The 13,941-nt window shown below is 53.0% G+C and overlaps 1 protein-coding gene across 1 annotated transcript in view; it reads left to right on the top strand.

Moving 5' to 3' along the window:
* LTBP2 (latent transforming growth factor beta binding protein 2) overlaps window positions 1-13,941 on the top strand; it is a 71,508-nt gene that overhangs the window by 47,400 nt on the left and 10,167 nt on the right. The window contains exons 9-22 of the mRNA XM_058025943.1: window positions 139-213; window positions 3,136-3,258; window positions 3,705-3,869; window positions 4,664-4,894; window positions 5,429-5,451; window positions 7,085-7,124; window positions 7,541-7,627; window positions 8,626-8,751; window positions 8,934-9,062; window positions 9,460-9,579; window positions 10,519-10,638; window positions 10,844-10,966; window positions 11,166-11,291; window positions 13,652-13,774. Of these exons, the coding sequence (XP_057881926.1) occupies window positions 139-213; window positions 3,136-3,258; window positions 3,705-3,869; window positions 4,664-4,894; window positions 5,429-5,451; window positions 7,085-7,124; window positions 7,541-7,627; window positions 8,626-8,751; window positions 8,934-9,062; window positions 9,460-9,579; window positions 10,519-10,638; window positions 10,844-10,966; window positions 11,166-11,291; window positions 13,652-13,774 (1,611 nt within the window). The remainder of the gene's footprint in view (window positions 1-138; window positions 214-3,135; window positions 3,259-3,704; window positions 3,870-4,663; window positions 4,895-5,428; window positions 5,452-7,084; window positions 7,125-7,540; window positions 7,628-8,625; window positions 8,752-8,933; window positions 9,063-9,459; window positions 9,580-10,518; window positions 10,639-10,843; window positions 10,967-11,165; window positions 11,292-13,651; window positions 13,775-13,941) is intronic.

Raw genomic sequence — 13,941 nt, 5'->3', positions numbered from 1 at the left:
CTCTGCCCTGGGAGTCATCAGGAGCCCACCCAAGGCAGGCCTAGGGACACTTTCCCCTCTGGAAGGAAGGCAGAGAAGGGAGGGCACCGGTGGCTGGCTCTAGTGCCAGTGTCCCACACTCTTTGCTTTTTTCCCCAGCACATCCTGTGATTGAGAATGGACAGGTGGAGTGTCCCCAGGGATACAAGAGGCTGAACCGGAGCCACTGCCAAGGTAAGGATGCTGCTTTCATCTGTTTTTCTCCTTCTCACATTCTCTGTTAGAACTGAAATTATCTACACAAAATACGTTTATCTAAATCCCTGGTTTTGGTCTGCAAAGAATGTGACTTATAAAAACCTCCATGTTCTTATCAAGAATAAAAGAAAACCAGGTAACACAGGACTGTGTGACTCTGCTGACAAGCACAGTGAGCACACAGTTGGGCCAGTACAAGGAAACTCCCCTGTTAAGTCCTACTGACCCAATAAGAACCTGTGTTTATGCTCTGTTAAATGGGAGTGTAAAAACACTTCTTCCATGGTCGGAAGCAACAGAAATTCGGTTTCCTAATAATATTTGTGAAGGTTATCAGCTTGTTCATTTGTTCATTTACAAGTAGGACAGTGCCAATTTGAACATTTACAAGTGGGAGAGGGCCATAAAAGCGATGCCTTCTGTTCTGACTGTGTCACTTGTTCATGCTGCTAGGCTCCCCTGCCTGCCCCAGGCTGCCAGGATCAATCCATTTCTCACTTCTGTGATCCCTCAGTTCCATATGAGGAAGGCACCAATCTCTCCCCTTTTCTCTCTTGTTCATGTTTATTAGGCATTTCTTGGACCCACATTGTGTTTTTCTGTCCTCTGACTAAAGAGGAATTTTATTGTTCCCTTCTCGTGATCCCCGAAAAGCTGAGAGGTGTCATCTCACATGCAGCAGGGAGCAAACCCAGGGCTGGCAGTCCAATGACTCATCTCTTTCAGCTGGGACTTTCCACCATGCTTACTTAATTAATGATTCAACCTGCCCACATTGTCCTGAGGGAGAACTTTTAACAACACAACAACTATTCAGCTTGGTGCTCAGATCTCATCCCTTATGTGGCCACAGACAGTGCTGTGATTATGAGGAGCTACCCAGAGACATAAAATACAAGTTGGGGGAACAAAGCAGCTGCAGGGACTCATGTCAGAAAGCAGAGATCTGCAGTGCCTGCTCTGGATTTCTGTCCCCTGTGGATCAGGGAGGAGCAGAGGGAGATGACAGTGTGGATTTGGCTAGGAAGATGTTTTTGCACAGGAAAAAGCATGAACCAGAGATTTGTGCCTCTGGATACTCCTTTGTAAGCTGGACTGGAGAAGTTCTGTTCTTCAGACACTACTGCTTCAAGGTGCTATTCCCATTTCTACTGCTGCAGCAGAACATGTGTCAGGAAGCCTTAGCACCTCACTTTAGGGCCTAGAGTGAGCAATTTGGTGGACAGATGTAGGAGAGGCTACATGGGGTCTTTTTTTGCCAGCCTACATAGGAGGGGAGACTACCTGGCTTTGTGGGCTATTGTTAAAAAACTGTGACTGGAGGAGGACCCTGGCAGAAGCCCACTTTGCTCTGTTCAGTATGGACAGAAGGGGTTTTGTCCAGTGCCTTCCAGCAGAGGAAGGCACTAGAGGATTTGGCTGCACTACATTATGCAGCGAAATCCTACTCCTCCTTCCTTCTGCAGATCCCTGTAGCATTGGTACCCCTGACTGACTTAACTTCTGGCCTGCTCTTCATGGCCCTGTGTGTCTCACCTGTGTATGGAGCAGCTGGTGGGATGAATGGAGGAGTTTTAGAGCACAGGACTGGGGAGGACCTCTAGGTCATTAAGTCTGAACTTCAGATGTCATTGCTGGCTGTGTGACTCACAAGACAGCCCCCTCCACCAAGCAGTAGTGCTTTGGCTCTGAGGAATAAGGCAGTGCTGTGAAAGCTGTTCCTGAGTCTTCCACCCCATCCATCTTGAAACAGTTCCTAGAGCACCACTGGGTGCTCTGAGGGCACTTGAGGTCTCACCAGGGCCATGTACACTGGCCCTGGGACTGCCCTGTGTCTTTGGCCTAGCGTCACGTTGGCATTTCTTCGTCTTGGCAGCTCAGAGCTGTCCTGTGAGCAGTGAGTGGGCCCTGAACCCTCTCACTGATGGCTTTCACCTCTTATCTTGCAGTATATGTTCCTGTGGTTTGTCTCAGGGTTGTGCTGAGGTTACTCCCGGTCTTACTGCTCTGTGTCTCATCCAGCTCTTCCTGCACTGCTTGTGCCTCCTGACACTGCACACTTTATCAGCATTCTGACTTTTTTGGGCCAAGCTCTTTAGTGAAGATAGAAGGCTACATTATTCCATGAGGACACCTTCCTCCTTACTCTCTAACTGAAAACTGCCCTCAGCTCCCCTTAATGCACTGTTTGCCAATTCCTGTCTTCTCTGGCTTAGCTCATGCATTCGTACATGCTGCTGCAGGAGAGCCTTTACTGCAGGTCAAACGGATGATCCCAATGGTGTTTCCCTAGGATAAACCCAGCTTTCTTCCCAAAGACTGTGTCTGATGAGTGCTGAGTCAGGGGCAGAGGCAGAACTTGAGGCAGGGCTTGAATGTGATGACTTCACACTTGCTCACCCTGTTCTTAGAAAAAGGCACAGTGAGCCACAGCTGGCCCACCACCCTTCTGCCTCTGGATGGGATCTGTCAATGCCCTCCCTGCATGCTGGCGCCAAGTTTCTCAACAACGATCCTCTGTGGGTGATAGCTCTATGGAAGCAGTACCAGGAATCAGGAGAAAGGACAGGATTCGCCATTCCTGGCTTGCAAACAGCCATGATAATAGTGACCCTGACAGAGTGGCTCACCGTAGGGGCCACATCTGTTTTCCACAAGGACCAAAAAGCAGAGCAGTCATCTACAAGACATCCTGCAGCTGCAGCAAGCAAGCTCTGCAGATGTGGGACTGCTGTCACCACAGAGGTCCCCTCTGTGCTGCTTGGTGTAGAGGCTGCCTCGGACACCAGCCCAGCTGGGACCCCTTTGGTTCACAGCACCTGAATGGGAGGCACTGTGTAGGGAGTTTAGCTCACCCTCAGCTTCTTCACATCTCACAAGGTTCTCTTCTCTCCACAGATATCAATGAGTGCTTGATGCAGGGCCTCTGCAAAGATGCCGAGTGTATGAACACCCGTGGCAGCTTCCGGTGTACCTGCAAGCCTGGAAGCATGCTCGACCCGTCCCGCAGCCATTGCGTCTGTAAGTGCTCCAGGGCACCCCTCGGTCTGAGCAGGACCTCATGGCTGAGTGGAAGCCACAGCCGGCTTCACATCTCCTTTGAGTGTACCTGAGCTGGGTTGTTCTGCACTTTTGTGCACAATGGGTTCCAGCCATGCATTATCATTCTCAGTGGACATTGCATGGTCCCTGAAGAGGCTGAAGAGAATGTGCATGTGGTGTGGCAGCAGAGAACACAGCCCCCTGGGATGAGAAACTCCCACACGAGCTGGATTTTTTGGGGATGACACTGTTGGGGTAAAGGCCCAATGGTTGATGGCCAGGGTGTGTCCTGGAGAGAAGACAGGGCAGCCCTCGGGCAGGCTGGGAGGCACGAGCAGAGAAAGAGCCCAGGGGGAGAGCTGAGCGTCCCCATGGTCTCTGTGAGAGCTCGGGCACCTCCGGCCCTGACACGCTGTTTGTTTCAGCGGACAAGGCAGTGTCCATGGAGCAGGGGCTGTGCTACCGCTCGGCCGCCGGAGGCGTGTGCAGCCTGCCCCTCCCGCACCGCATCACCCAGCAGATCTGCTGCTGCAGCCGCGTCGGCAAGGGCTGGGGCGACAGCTGCCAGGAGTGCCCCACGCCCGGCTCAGGTGAGATGGGCCTGCCTCGGCTCTGCTCTGGTTACACTGGGGCTGGCCTGGACACAGACAGCTGCAGGGCCCAGAGCTGAGCAGTGCAAATGCTGTCCTGGGAGATGGGTACAGAACCCAGGAAGCAGACCTGGATAATACTGGGAAGATGAAGAAGTCCGTAATGGGAAACCACTCTGTACCAGAGGGAGAACACAGCCATGTGTGTGCCTGGCTTTATTCAACAGCCCTTTTCTGTCCTACATCTTTTGCTGGGAAGAAAGGCAGGTGAGGATGAGTTTGAGTATCTCAGCATGGGATTGAGTGGAAGGAAAAGCACAAAAACCCTCAGGGACGAGAAAAATGTTCAGGTGGTTTGTACAGAGTATCTTGAGTGCTGTGCAGAGTGCTCAGTGCTGAGGTACTCCAGGTTTGCTTTTATCTGCTCCCTTGGTCAGCTTGGACCTTCCTGTGGCATGATCTCTTTCTAGCAGTACTGACCATGGGAAGGGATTTCATTTTTGGGGTCTGGTAATGCCTGTGAGAAACCCACCCTGCTCTGTGAGCACATTCCTTATGCTTGAAGCTTCCACCCACTGCAATTGAGATGTGTTTCTTTAAGAATTTAACTCTTAGAAATTACAGAAAATTATAGGATTGGGGAAACTGGCACCTGCACTCACATACATGCCTGCCCATCTTCACTCCTTTATTCCACTATCCCACTATCATGTCTGGGTATGGTAAGCCAAGTGATCCCTCCACCAGCCTACAACCTCTGCTTTCTAGAGTTTTGATTTGATTTTCCTTCACAGAGGCCTTCAAGGAAATTTGTCCAGCAGGACATGGCTACACCTACTCCAGCTCTGATATCCGACTGTCAATGAGGAAAGCAGAGACAGAGGAGCTGCCCCTCAGCTTAGAAGAGCAAGGGGAGAACAGCAACTGGACTCTGGACTGGACAGCGAGGAGACAGCAACTGCAGGACAGCCTGCGTGGCAGCATCCAGGAGGCATTCCTCTACCCTGGCACCTCAGCAAGACAGGGTAGTGTGGGGTTCTCCTGCTTAAAGCTGCTCCATCTGGGCCCCTAGCAAGGGTGGAAAACTTCTCAGGTCCTGTCATATACCATGGATGGATCTCTGGCTGCAAAGGGCTCCCTACATCTGTATGACTGTAGTGTTCCTGAGGCATGAGGCACTAGGTCTTCAGGTCTTTGGAAACAAGGTTGAGTGTTTCAGGCTTCTGCAACTGCATCTTTGCAGTTGGTGCTGACTGGCCAGGCTGCCTCCACCAGGACCTCAGGCCTGCGTGGCGAGCCTAGGACTCCAGTCCTTGGGCTTCTGTCCAGCCCAGCTGGAGGGCAGTGTGACCAAGTGCTTGTGCCAGTATTTGCTGGAGCAGTTGTTCCTGGGGTCTGCACAGTGCCAGGAATCCAGGTGTGCTGGCTTTGGGAACAAGCTCTTGCAGACAAATGTGAGGGACCGAATGGCAGTGTCTTAGAGGTGAAGTTAGGGCAGTCAGGGTTTGAGGAGGATGCCTGTCTTCTCTCTACTCATCATGCACTGTTTCCTTTTCCAGGTGAAATTTCTCCTGCTGTGCAGGTAAGGTTTGTCTGGCTGGAAGGGGGATGTCATACAAATTAACTAAAAGAGTGGAGATTTAGATTAGATATTAGGAAGAAGGTCTTTACTGTGAGGGTGGTGAGACACTCAAACAGGTTGCCCAGAGAAGTTGTGGATGCCCCAGCCCAGGAAGTTTTCAAGACCAAACTGGATGGGGCTCTGAGCAACCTGGTCTAGTAGAAGGTATCCCTTCCTATGGCAGGGGGAACTAGATGATCTTTAAGGTCCCTTCCAACCCAAAACATTCTACGATTCTATTCCTGCTTACACTCTTTTTACTGTTCAGCCAGGCAGGTATGGGAGTTGTGGCTCCAGCCATGTCTACACTGCATCTCTCAGGGACTGAAGCTCTAGATGGGAGGGATTATCTGTGATGAACTCAGTCCTAAAGAGCAAAAGGGTGAATTACAGCAAGGATCTATCCCACTATAAAAGGACATCATGAAGAATTTTGGTTTGACATTCTGTTCTATGCTGCATATTCAAGTTTGCTCTGCTTTCACTAACTTAATATCAGCTGTATTTACACAGCTGAGTTGTGGGCACTCACTGTCAGACTGGCCTGGCTGTAGGGCTGATGGGCAGCAGGATAAGGGGAACTGCTGTAGTCAGCTTTAGGCATGCTTCTCTCATGGAGCCCAGTGTCCTGCTCAAGCCCAGCTCACCCTGTGTTGAGGTGAGTGCAGCAGGAACACCACTGGAGCAGTCAGGGCAGGAGTCTCCAACACTGGCTGTGTGAATTCACCCTGTCTGATGGAAGCAGCCTGGGGACTGATTTTCTGCTAGGCTCTCCTAGGGCTGTGTGACTTCATTTGAGTCTCACTTGAAAAATGTGTGCCTCTTGATCCGTGCTGTCAGTAGAGGTCTGGCCATATCCCTCCTGAGCATATCTCTCTGTGCTCTCTTGCTGCATCAGCTCATCCCTTGGACACATGCAGCACCTCTGAGGGAAAGGACAGCACTGCCATTGTCACTGCTTCATAAACATGAAGTGACTTGGCTCAAGTACATGTGAGAAATCTCAAGACAGGGCAGAAATTTGAATCAAAGCTTCCAAATGTGAAGTCTACGACTTATATTGTTCAGTTACCCGTTTTCTTCATCCATTGTGGAAAGCTCCACAGAGCAGGGACTTGGGACTCAGGTTGTGCTCCAGCATTTCCTTTGGCAGCCATAGGTTTGCCTGGAGGGGATGCTGAGAAAGAGCTTCTAGCACAAAACACCCTTCTGGTAAGGGAGCACTGTTGAGGCTGGTCAAAGCAGCAGCTGTCTTCAGCCCTCCAGAGCTGCTGGTGACAGTGGCAATATTTACCGTGCCTTGATGACCTTCTGGCCACCTTGAGGAGATGCCTGCCTGGCAGCAGTGCCCTGGTCTCACCTGCACAGTGTGCTGCCACAGCTCCTCTGTGGGTGACCCTCGGGGCATGGCCTGAAGCTGTTCTGTCCAGGATGACAACAGAGCAGCCCTGCCAAATGCACCCAGTTGGGACAGCTTCTCCTCCTAGGATGGCGATCCTGGGGAGAAAAAGGAGCCAGGAGGTGGATGGGAAAATGTCACAGGGGTGCTGCATCCCAGTTCCATGCACAAGAATGCTATGTTTCTGTCCCTCAGGGAACTGCTGATGCCACTGCAGAGCCTGCCGTGCACAGAGGTGAGTGCCAGGCTGGTGGGAGGGCAAGGCATGTGTGGGGAAGAGAATGGGGCAGTGAGGAAAGTGGAGAGACTGGGAGCTCATGCCATGCCCCAAGGGCCACCCCTCTCTTCATGGCAGCCCCCAGTGCTGGGCAGGACAGGCTCCTGGCTGGGCTGGCTGTGGGCAGCACAGAGGACCCCATCACACTGGGTGGCTGATGTGGGGCTATTGGAATGTGGGGACGTGATGAATATCCTGCAAGTGAAGGAGGCTGTGTTAAATAATAAGATTATAGAGTTGCAACCACCCTGCAGCTTCTTCCTATGTTCTTTTTTGGTGCTGTGGTTGCCAGGACAGCCAGCACAGGTAAATCTTGGGTTAGCATCTCTGCCTGGGATCAGGTAGCTTGACCTTCCTCTTTTCTTCTTCCACAGCAGAGAAAGAGGAGTTCTGGCACGGTTCCCGCCAGCCTGGCCCCACTCCCACCTGGGATGCTGCTGCTCCAACACAGGTGCCAGCAGGTGGGTGTGTGTCCACCGGTCAGTGGGATTTCCTGCCACAGCCCCTCTGTGCCTGGTACTACAGTGAAATTATGTCCTAAGTTCTGCCCACGGGCTCTCTCCCTTAACCAGTCTGTTTATCTGCCCACGTGCCTCCTTGATTTCCCAAAGAAAGGTCCCTGACCTGCCACTCTTGTCCCAGCCTGGGCCCAGCTGCTGCCGGCCGCGGGGAGTCGCAAGAGCGAACCTGAATGGGGAGCAAAGTGTTTGTATCTCCGGGTCCTTCCCCGCCTGCAGCTGCCCTGGCCGGCACAGCGGTGGCTGCCGAGCAGGACAATCCCACACCCGCTCGGTGGCTCTGGCCCCGTGCCCCGGCCGAGCCGTGCGCTGACTCATCGGGCAGGGGGAGCAGGGCAGCCATGTGGCCCCGGGGCGGCTTGTTTACTGCGCCGGAAACAAGGCCGCTGTTGTTCCAGCCTTGCTCAAGTGTCTGGGAGTGTGGTCCCTGCCCTGCGCCGGGGGCTGGAGCACCTTGGGGAGCGGGCCTGGCGGAGGCACCTTGCTGAGGAATGCGTCTCCTCAATAGCCTTTTGTTTGGGTTGGGCTGCCCCTCACTCCCCCCGCTGGCTTTATGCCGAGGGGTGTGTGGTGCCTCGCTGCCCCTTCACTGCTGCCTGTGCTCGGCTTAGCAGGGTGGTGCAAGGCGGGGGGCCCTGCCGTCACCCCACAAGGAACGCTATCACAGGTGTCAGGATCTGCTGCCAGCTCTAGTTTAAGGCACAGGGCTGCAGTGCAGGTGAGAATATACAGCACTGGGGCATGCCAGCTCAGGCCACAGGAGCCCCAGGAGGTGACAGGCTCTGCTGTGTCCTCCCTGCTGTCCCGTGGGTGCAGGCTCAGCATCGCTCTCCAAGAAGGGAAAAAGCAGCCTCCTGGTATGGTGCTGGGGACACAAAGCAGGCACCAGATTCCATGCACCCTTTTGGGGCTGCTCCCAACCCTGTGCTCTCTCTTTGCAGGGGTCAGTGGCTGTGCCTCCTCACCCCTTTCCTGTGGAGCTGGTGCTTGTGTTCTGACCCCAGAGGGATACAGCTGCTTGTGCCACCCTGGTTACACCTTGGACCCCAGCCGCCTCCACTGCATTGGTAGGTTGGCCATTGATGGTCTGACTGCTCTGCCTTCTGGGCCTCAGCAGCCCATTCAGTCCTTCTGGGGAAGGTCTTCTGGCAGCTGTGCTGAGGCCCTGCCCACTGCTGCTCTGCGGGGCTGGCAGGGGCTGCAAGCAGAAGGTGGTGACTGCTGGTCTTCCTTCCCTGCCTGGTGGTAGATGAAGATGAGTGTCTGAAAGACGCTTGTGCTGGAAAAGGTCGCTGCATCAATAGTGTGGGCTCCTATTTCTGCCTCTGCTATGCTGGGTACACCCTGGCCGTTTCGGCGGGCAAGCAAAGCTGTGAGGGTAAGTAGTGTTCACCTGGCACAGAGCTGCCATCTCTCCAGGGCCTCTTTGTTCTCTCAACCTCACACTCTCTCATCAATGTGCACACACACGTGCACACCTGCACATCCTCCCTTCCCACAGGCCTGCCATAGACAGCTTGATCATGGCAATCACTCTCTCCTGCTTTCTTGGGGATAGGACCTTGCCCATGATGGTCCAGGCAGGAGTCTGTGATGCCAGCCCTGATCACTGCTTCATGGCTAGGAGGATGCTGGGGCAGGTGGGGGATAGAGGAGAGCCCCAGCACAGATCCCTTGGATAGAGCCAGCTGCAGGGGGAGCATGTGCTCTCCTGCACCCAGCCTTCCTGGCACTGGTGGAGGAAGACTCAGGACTGTCTCCCTGTGTGTTGCCAGACCGAGACGAATGTGAGCAGCCTTCTATCTGCCGAGGACAGCAGTGCATCAACACACCTGGCTCCTACCACTGCCAGTGCAAGGAGGGCTTTGCCGTGGGCCCCAGAGGACAGTGTGAAGGTAAAGCTTGCTGCTCCCAGCAACCCCTGCGCCTCCAACCTACCCTATACACTTCCTTTTCTCATCACTCTATGTCTCCTCCTGTAAGGGAGGTAGGACACTCCCACATTTGTCTGCCCTGTGCCCTCCCCAAGGACTGCCTGTCCTCTCCTTTGACTGCAGGAGAAACAGTCTTTCCTGGCCAGAGGGAATGGAGTTCTCCCAAGATTCTCTTCCATCTCTCCATGGAGTTCCCCAATGACCAGCCCATTCCAGCTTCCCATTATGGAAGGACATGCCTATATATTTTCATGCCACCTTGGCTTTGTCACAAAATTGTCATGCTGGCAGGTGGACTGCAGGGAGAGCAGGCTGCAGAGACTCAGGCCACCCATCCCCATTGCATCCCATTCACATGTCAAGACCTGGGCCCTTCAAAGCTTTCACTCTTGTCAATGTATGTTGTGCTTGATCAAAGACTCCCCTTTTTCAGTAGCTCATCTCCGTCACAGAGTGGAGGCTATTTTAGGAGGCAGTACAGGAAACAGGGCATGCACAGAATGCTGCTTCCCCCCACACAGCCTCCAGAAAGCACTTGCCTTAAGGACAACTGAGCTGGAGGTTGCTTCCTAATCATAGTTATGAAACTCCCTGATGAGATGGCCCTGCACAGATGTTCTCTGATCCCTTTCTCTGCCCATGCACATTCCTGGCCTTGGCAACACCCTGCAGCAGTGAGTTTAGCTGCTGACTTATGTCAGCTCTCAGATGTGGGTGTAGGATCCTGAGGGATAGGTGGGGCCAAAAGAGATTTTGTTTAAGCCCCAGCAAACACATCTCAACTCCTATTGGGTATCACTGTGCCCTGGAGGGAAACTCTGAGGATCCAGCTGGAAAGGACATTGGAGACTGCCGCACTGTTTACCTTTGGGAGCCTGAAAGAACTGTGTTTCTTGGCAGATGTCAACGAGTGCATGGATCCCAGCTCTTGCCCCAGTGGGAGATGTGTCAATACACTAGGATCCTACCAGTGTGTCAGCTGTGGGGCTGGCTACCGGCCCAGGAACGGAAGATGTATTGGTGAGAAATTTGGGCTGCCTCTGGGCAGCACCCCTGCCCCCCAGGGCAGCGCTCCCTGTAAGCCTCAAAAGGAGCAGGGGCACAGGCAGCATCCTTCTCCTGCAGTCAGCCAGCCTGTTTGGCCAGAGCATATTGCACTCATAGCTTGTGTGGAGGGACTGCTGTGAGCACCCTCCCATGCCATGTTGCCTTCTGTGTCACACAGATGTGGATGAGTGTCTCGTGGAGGGGACTTGTGCTCACGGGCAGTGTGTCAACCTGGATGGCTCCTTCCGCTGCTCCTGCTACCGCGGCTACGAGCTGGCACCTGATGGGAAGAGCTGCCAAGGTACTAAGGAGCCATGTGTCCAGACACTCTGAAGTGTCACATACTCAGTCCAGAGGGTTCCCTAGGCTGTCCCTAAGCACTTGGCTCTGCCTGAGTCCTGGCCATCATGCTGGCTAGTTCCCCCAGCACATGTGCCCCTTAGTCATGGTTGCTCTGCATTTTTTCCTCTTATCCCTCTCTCCCTCATGTGTTTATGCAGACATTGATGAATGCACAGCTCGGGCTCCCTGTCCCTCCGGACTCTGCCTCAATACTGAGGGCTCCTATTCCTGCATGTCTTGTGACACCGGCTATACTGTCTCCAGAGATGGCAGCATGTGTGAAGGTATCCCTTCCCCAGGAACAGAGCAGGGGATGCTGGAGGAAATGAAGGAAGAGACATTGCCATAGCTGGGTTACTGGTGGGGCAGTTACAGGCTTCTTTAGCCTCAGGATCCTTTTCCAGCTCTTTAGCTTCCTGTTCAGCAGAGAGCATGGAAGGTTGTGAGCATATGTCGCTTGGAGCAGCAGGAAGGTGATTTTGCTCACACAGGAAGGGATGGGGGAAAGATTCATGGACCAATGTTGATCTAGAAGATGATGACAAAGGCCAGAGGAGTACAGGGGGCCTGGAAACATTGCAGAGTTGTGTGTCTTTTAGTTCAGAACTGTGTACATATATATCAAATGTAGGCCTTCAACAGAAGGAGAAACCTTGGGTCCACAGCCCATGGAGAGACTGTGAGCACCCAGGTTTCATAATTTTTCTCCAGTCCCTAATATAACTTGGACATGTTTAAAAGGAAAAGCTTAGAACAAGGTCTCTGCTGTGCCAGGTATGCTGGCGGAGACTTAACAGCAGCACTAATTTGTGTTGGTTGCAGTGCTGAGACATGAGAGTGCTCAGTCCCAGCTTTACAGCTCAACTGCCCCAGCACAAGCAGGAAAACTCCATCTCTGATGGCTGACTGGAGGGGGATATCCTGGGCTTGAAATGGCTTGATGCAAATTCCCTGTTTGGAGCAAGGAAGGGAAAGGGCAGAGCTGGCAAAGGTATTTGTTTAAAGAATGGCCACGTGCTGAGAATTTATCTCTGGAGCACTGCAGAGCCCTGCAGCCTGCACGTAGCTGGCAAATGTAAGATCTTGCCTTTGATGTGACTCTCAGAAGGATCCCCCTGTAAGGGGGCCTCCAGGAGGGGAGTAGAGGGAAGTTTTCCTCCCTTAATTCTCTCCGTTTTGATGTCTGAGAAAGCCAGTGTGAAATGAACTAATTTTGCATTTGATTTTTGGGTGTGATGGAAGAGCCGTGGTTTGATGCCTTACATCTGCCCTCCCCTTTTCCCAAGACTCCACATGAGCTGCCCCAGCTCAGCCACCTTGCCCCAGCCATTTCACGAGGGCATCTTATCAGGGTTTGATATTGTTTGGGTCACACTGACCTGATGGCAGGATGGTATGTTCCTCCCTGCCTTGGCTGGTGGCCTTGTCTGTGGATTTAGGTTTCATATTTGAAACATGATAAGGGTTTTGTGATAGTTTTTTGGTAAATAAACTAGATTTTGGTTCCTGTCCAGAAGGATTCAATAATACTGCTTCTTGCAACCCTTTGAGAGTGAAAAGCTGGGAATGCTGCCTGAGGTGGTAGGGATCGATACTCTTTGTGCCTGTGGCATGCTCAGTGCTCTGCAAAGGGGAAAGTGTCCCTCCCTACCTTCAGAAGCTGCCAGTCTCAGGGCTTTACCTCCTGTCAGTGCCATGTTCTCCCGTGCTTGCCCCTACCTCAAGGGCTGCAGGCAGTCTGCTGGCATCTTGCAGCCCTCTGTGTGAGGGAAGGTATCCCTCTCTCCTCTGCTGTGAGCAAAATCCTCAGAGTGACAGCAGATTCCGGCCAAGGCCTAGGAGAGTTGGGTGACAGAGGGTTTGTGGAGAGCTCTGCAGTTGGGTAAGGGTTGTTGTAGGCACCTGGACAGCTCTTCCACGAGAAGGACATTGTAAACAAGTCTGGAAAGTGAGAAAGCAGAGCCTTGGAAGGCAGGGCTGGTGCTGCATTGCTCTGCTGATGTTTGCTCTTGTGCAGTCAGCTGAAGGGAGGATTTGTCAACAACTGTGACTCTGCATTGGCCTCTTGGTGGTTGTTGTATGCAGAGCAGAGTTCTGCTGGAGACAGACACTGGGGTTAGCAGTACCCCTGTGCTCACAGAGTCACAGAATGTCTAAGGCTGGAGGGGACCTCTGGAGTTCATCTCATCAACACACTGCTCAAGCAGAGCCACCAACAGTTGCCTGCCCAGGACTACATCCAGATAGTTTTTCAGTATCTCCAAGAAGGGAGACTCCACAATGTCTTTGGGCAACCTAGGCCAGTGCTCTGCCACTGTCACAGAAAGTGTGTTCAGGCAGGACCTCCTGTATTTCAGTTTGTGCCCCTTGCCTTTGGTCCTGTCACTGGGCACCATTGACTTGGGGCTGGGATAGTGTTTTGCTGGTCCCTATGATGGAAGGGAGTGAAGAGTCTGGGCTGAATCTGCACGGCCCAGTAACAGGGAGTCTCTACCCTCTTCTCACTGTGATGGGATGGTCTGGGAGGACAGCTCAAACCGACTTTGCAGGCCAACAGCTGGGTGATGCTTCTGTGGATGGGGATCTTCTCCATTGGTAGCAAGAGTTGGGGCCTCACTCTGTGCTGTGCCCTTCCTCTTGGCAGATCTGGATGAGTGTAAGGACCCTGCTGTCCAGTGCCTGGGGGGAGAGTGCAGAAACACACCGGGCTCCTATGAGTGCCACTGCCAGGCTGGCTTTGAGCTCATCAATGGCACAATATGCAAAGGTATGAACCCCATCCATGCAGCTCTCTGGGTCCAGGACATAGTGGATCCCCCTTCTTTTTCAGCAAGGAGGCTGCTGGTGCCAAGGCAAGTGATGCCACCGTGCATGGCGCATCCATAAGGCTGTAGTCAAATTTGGGCTCACCATGGACAGGGAAGATCTCTGTTT

Source organism: Melospiza georgiana, chromosome 6, assembly GCF_028018845.1.
Source record: "Melospiza georgiana isolate bMelGeo1 chromosome 6, bMelGeo1.pri, whole genome shotgun sequence".
Classification (NCBI taxonomy): domain Eukaryota; kingdom Metazoa; phylum Chordata; class Aves; order Passeriformes; family Passerellidae; genus Melospiza; species Melospiza georgiana.
The sequence above is the reverse complement of the archived record's forward strand: the minus strand, read 5'-3'. Positions and strand labels throughout refer to the sequence as shown.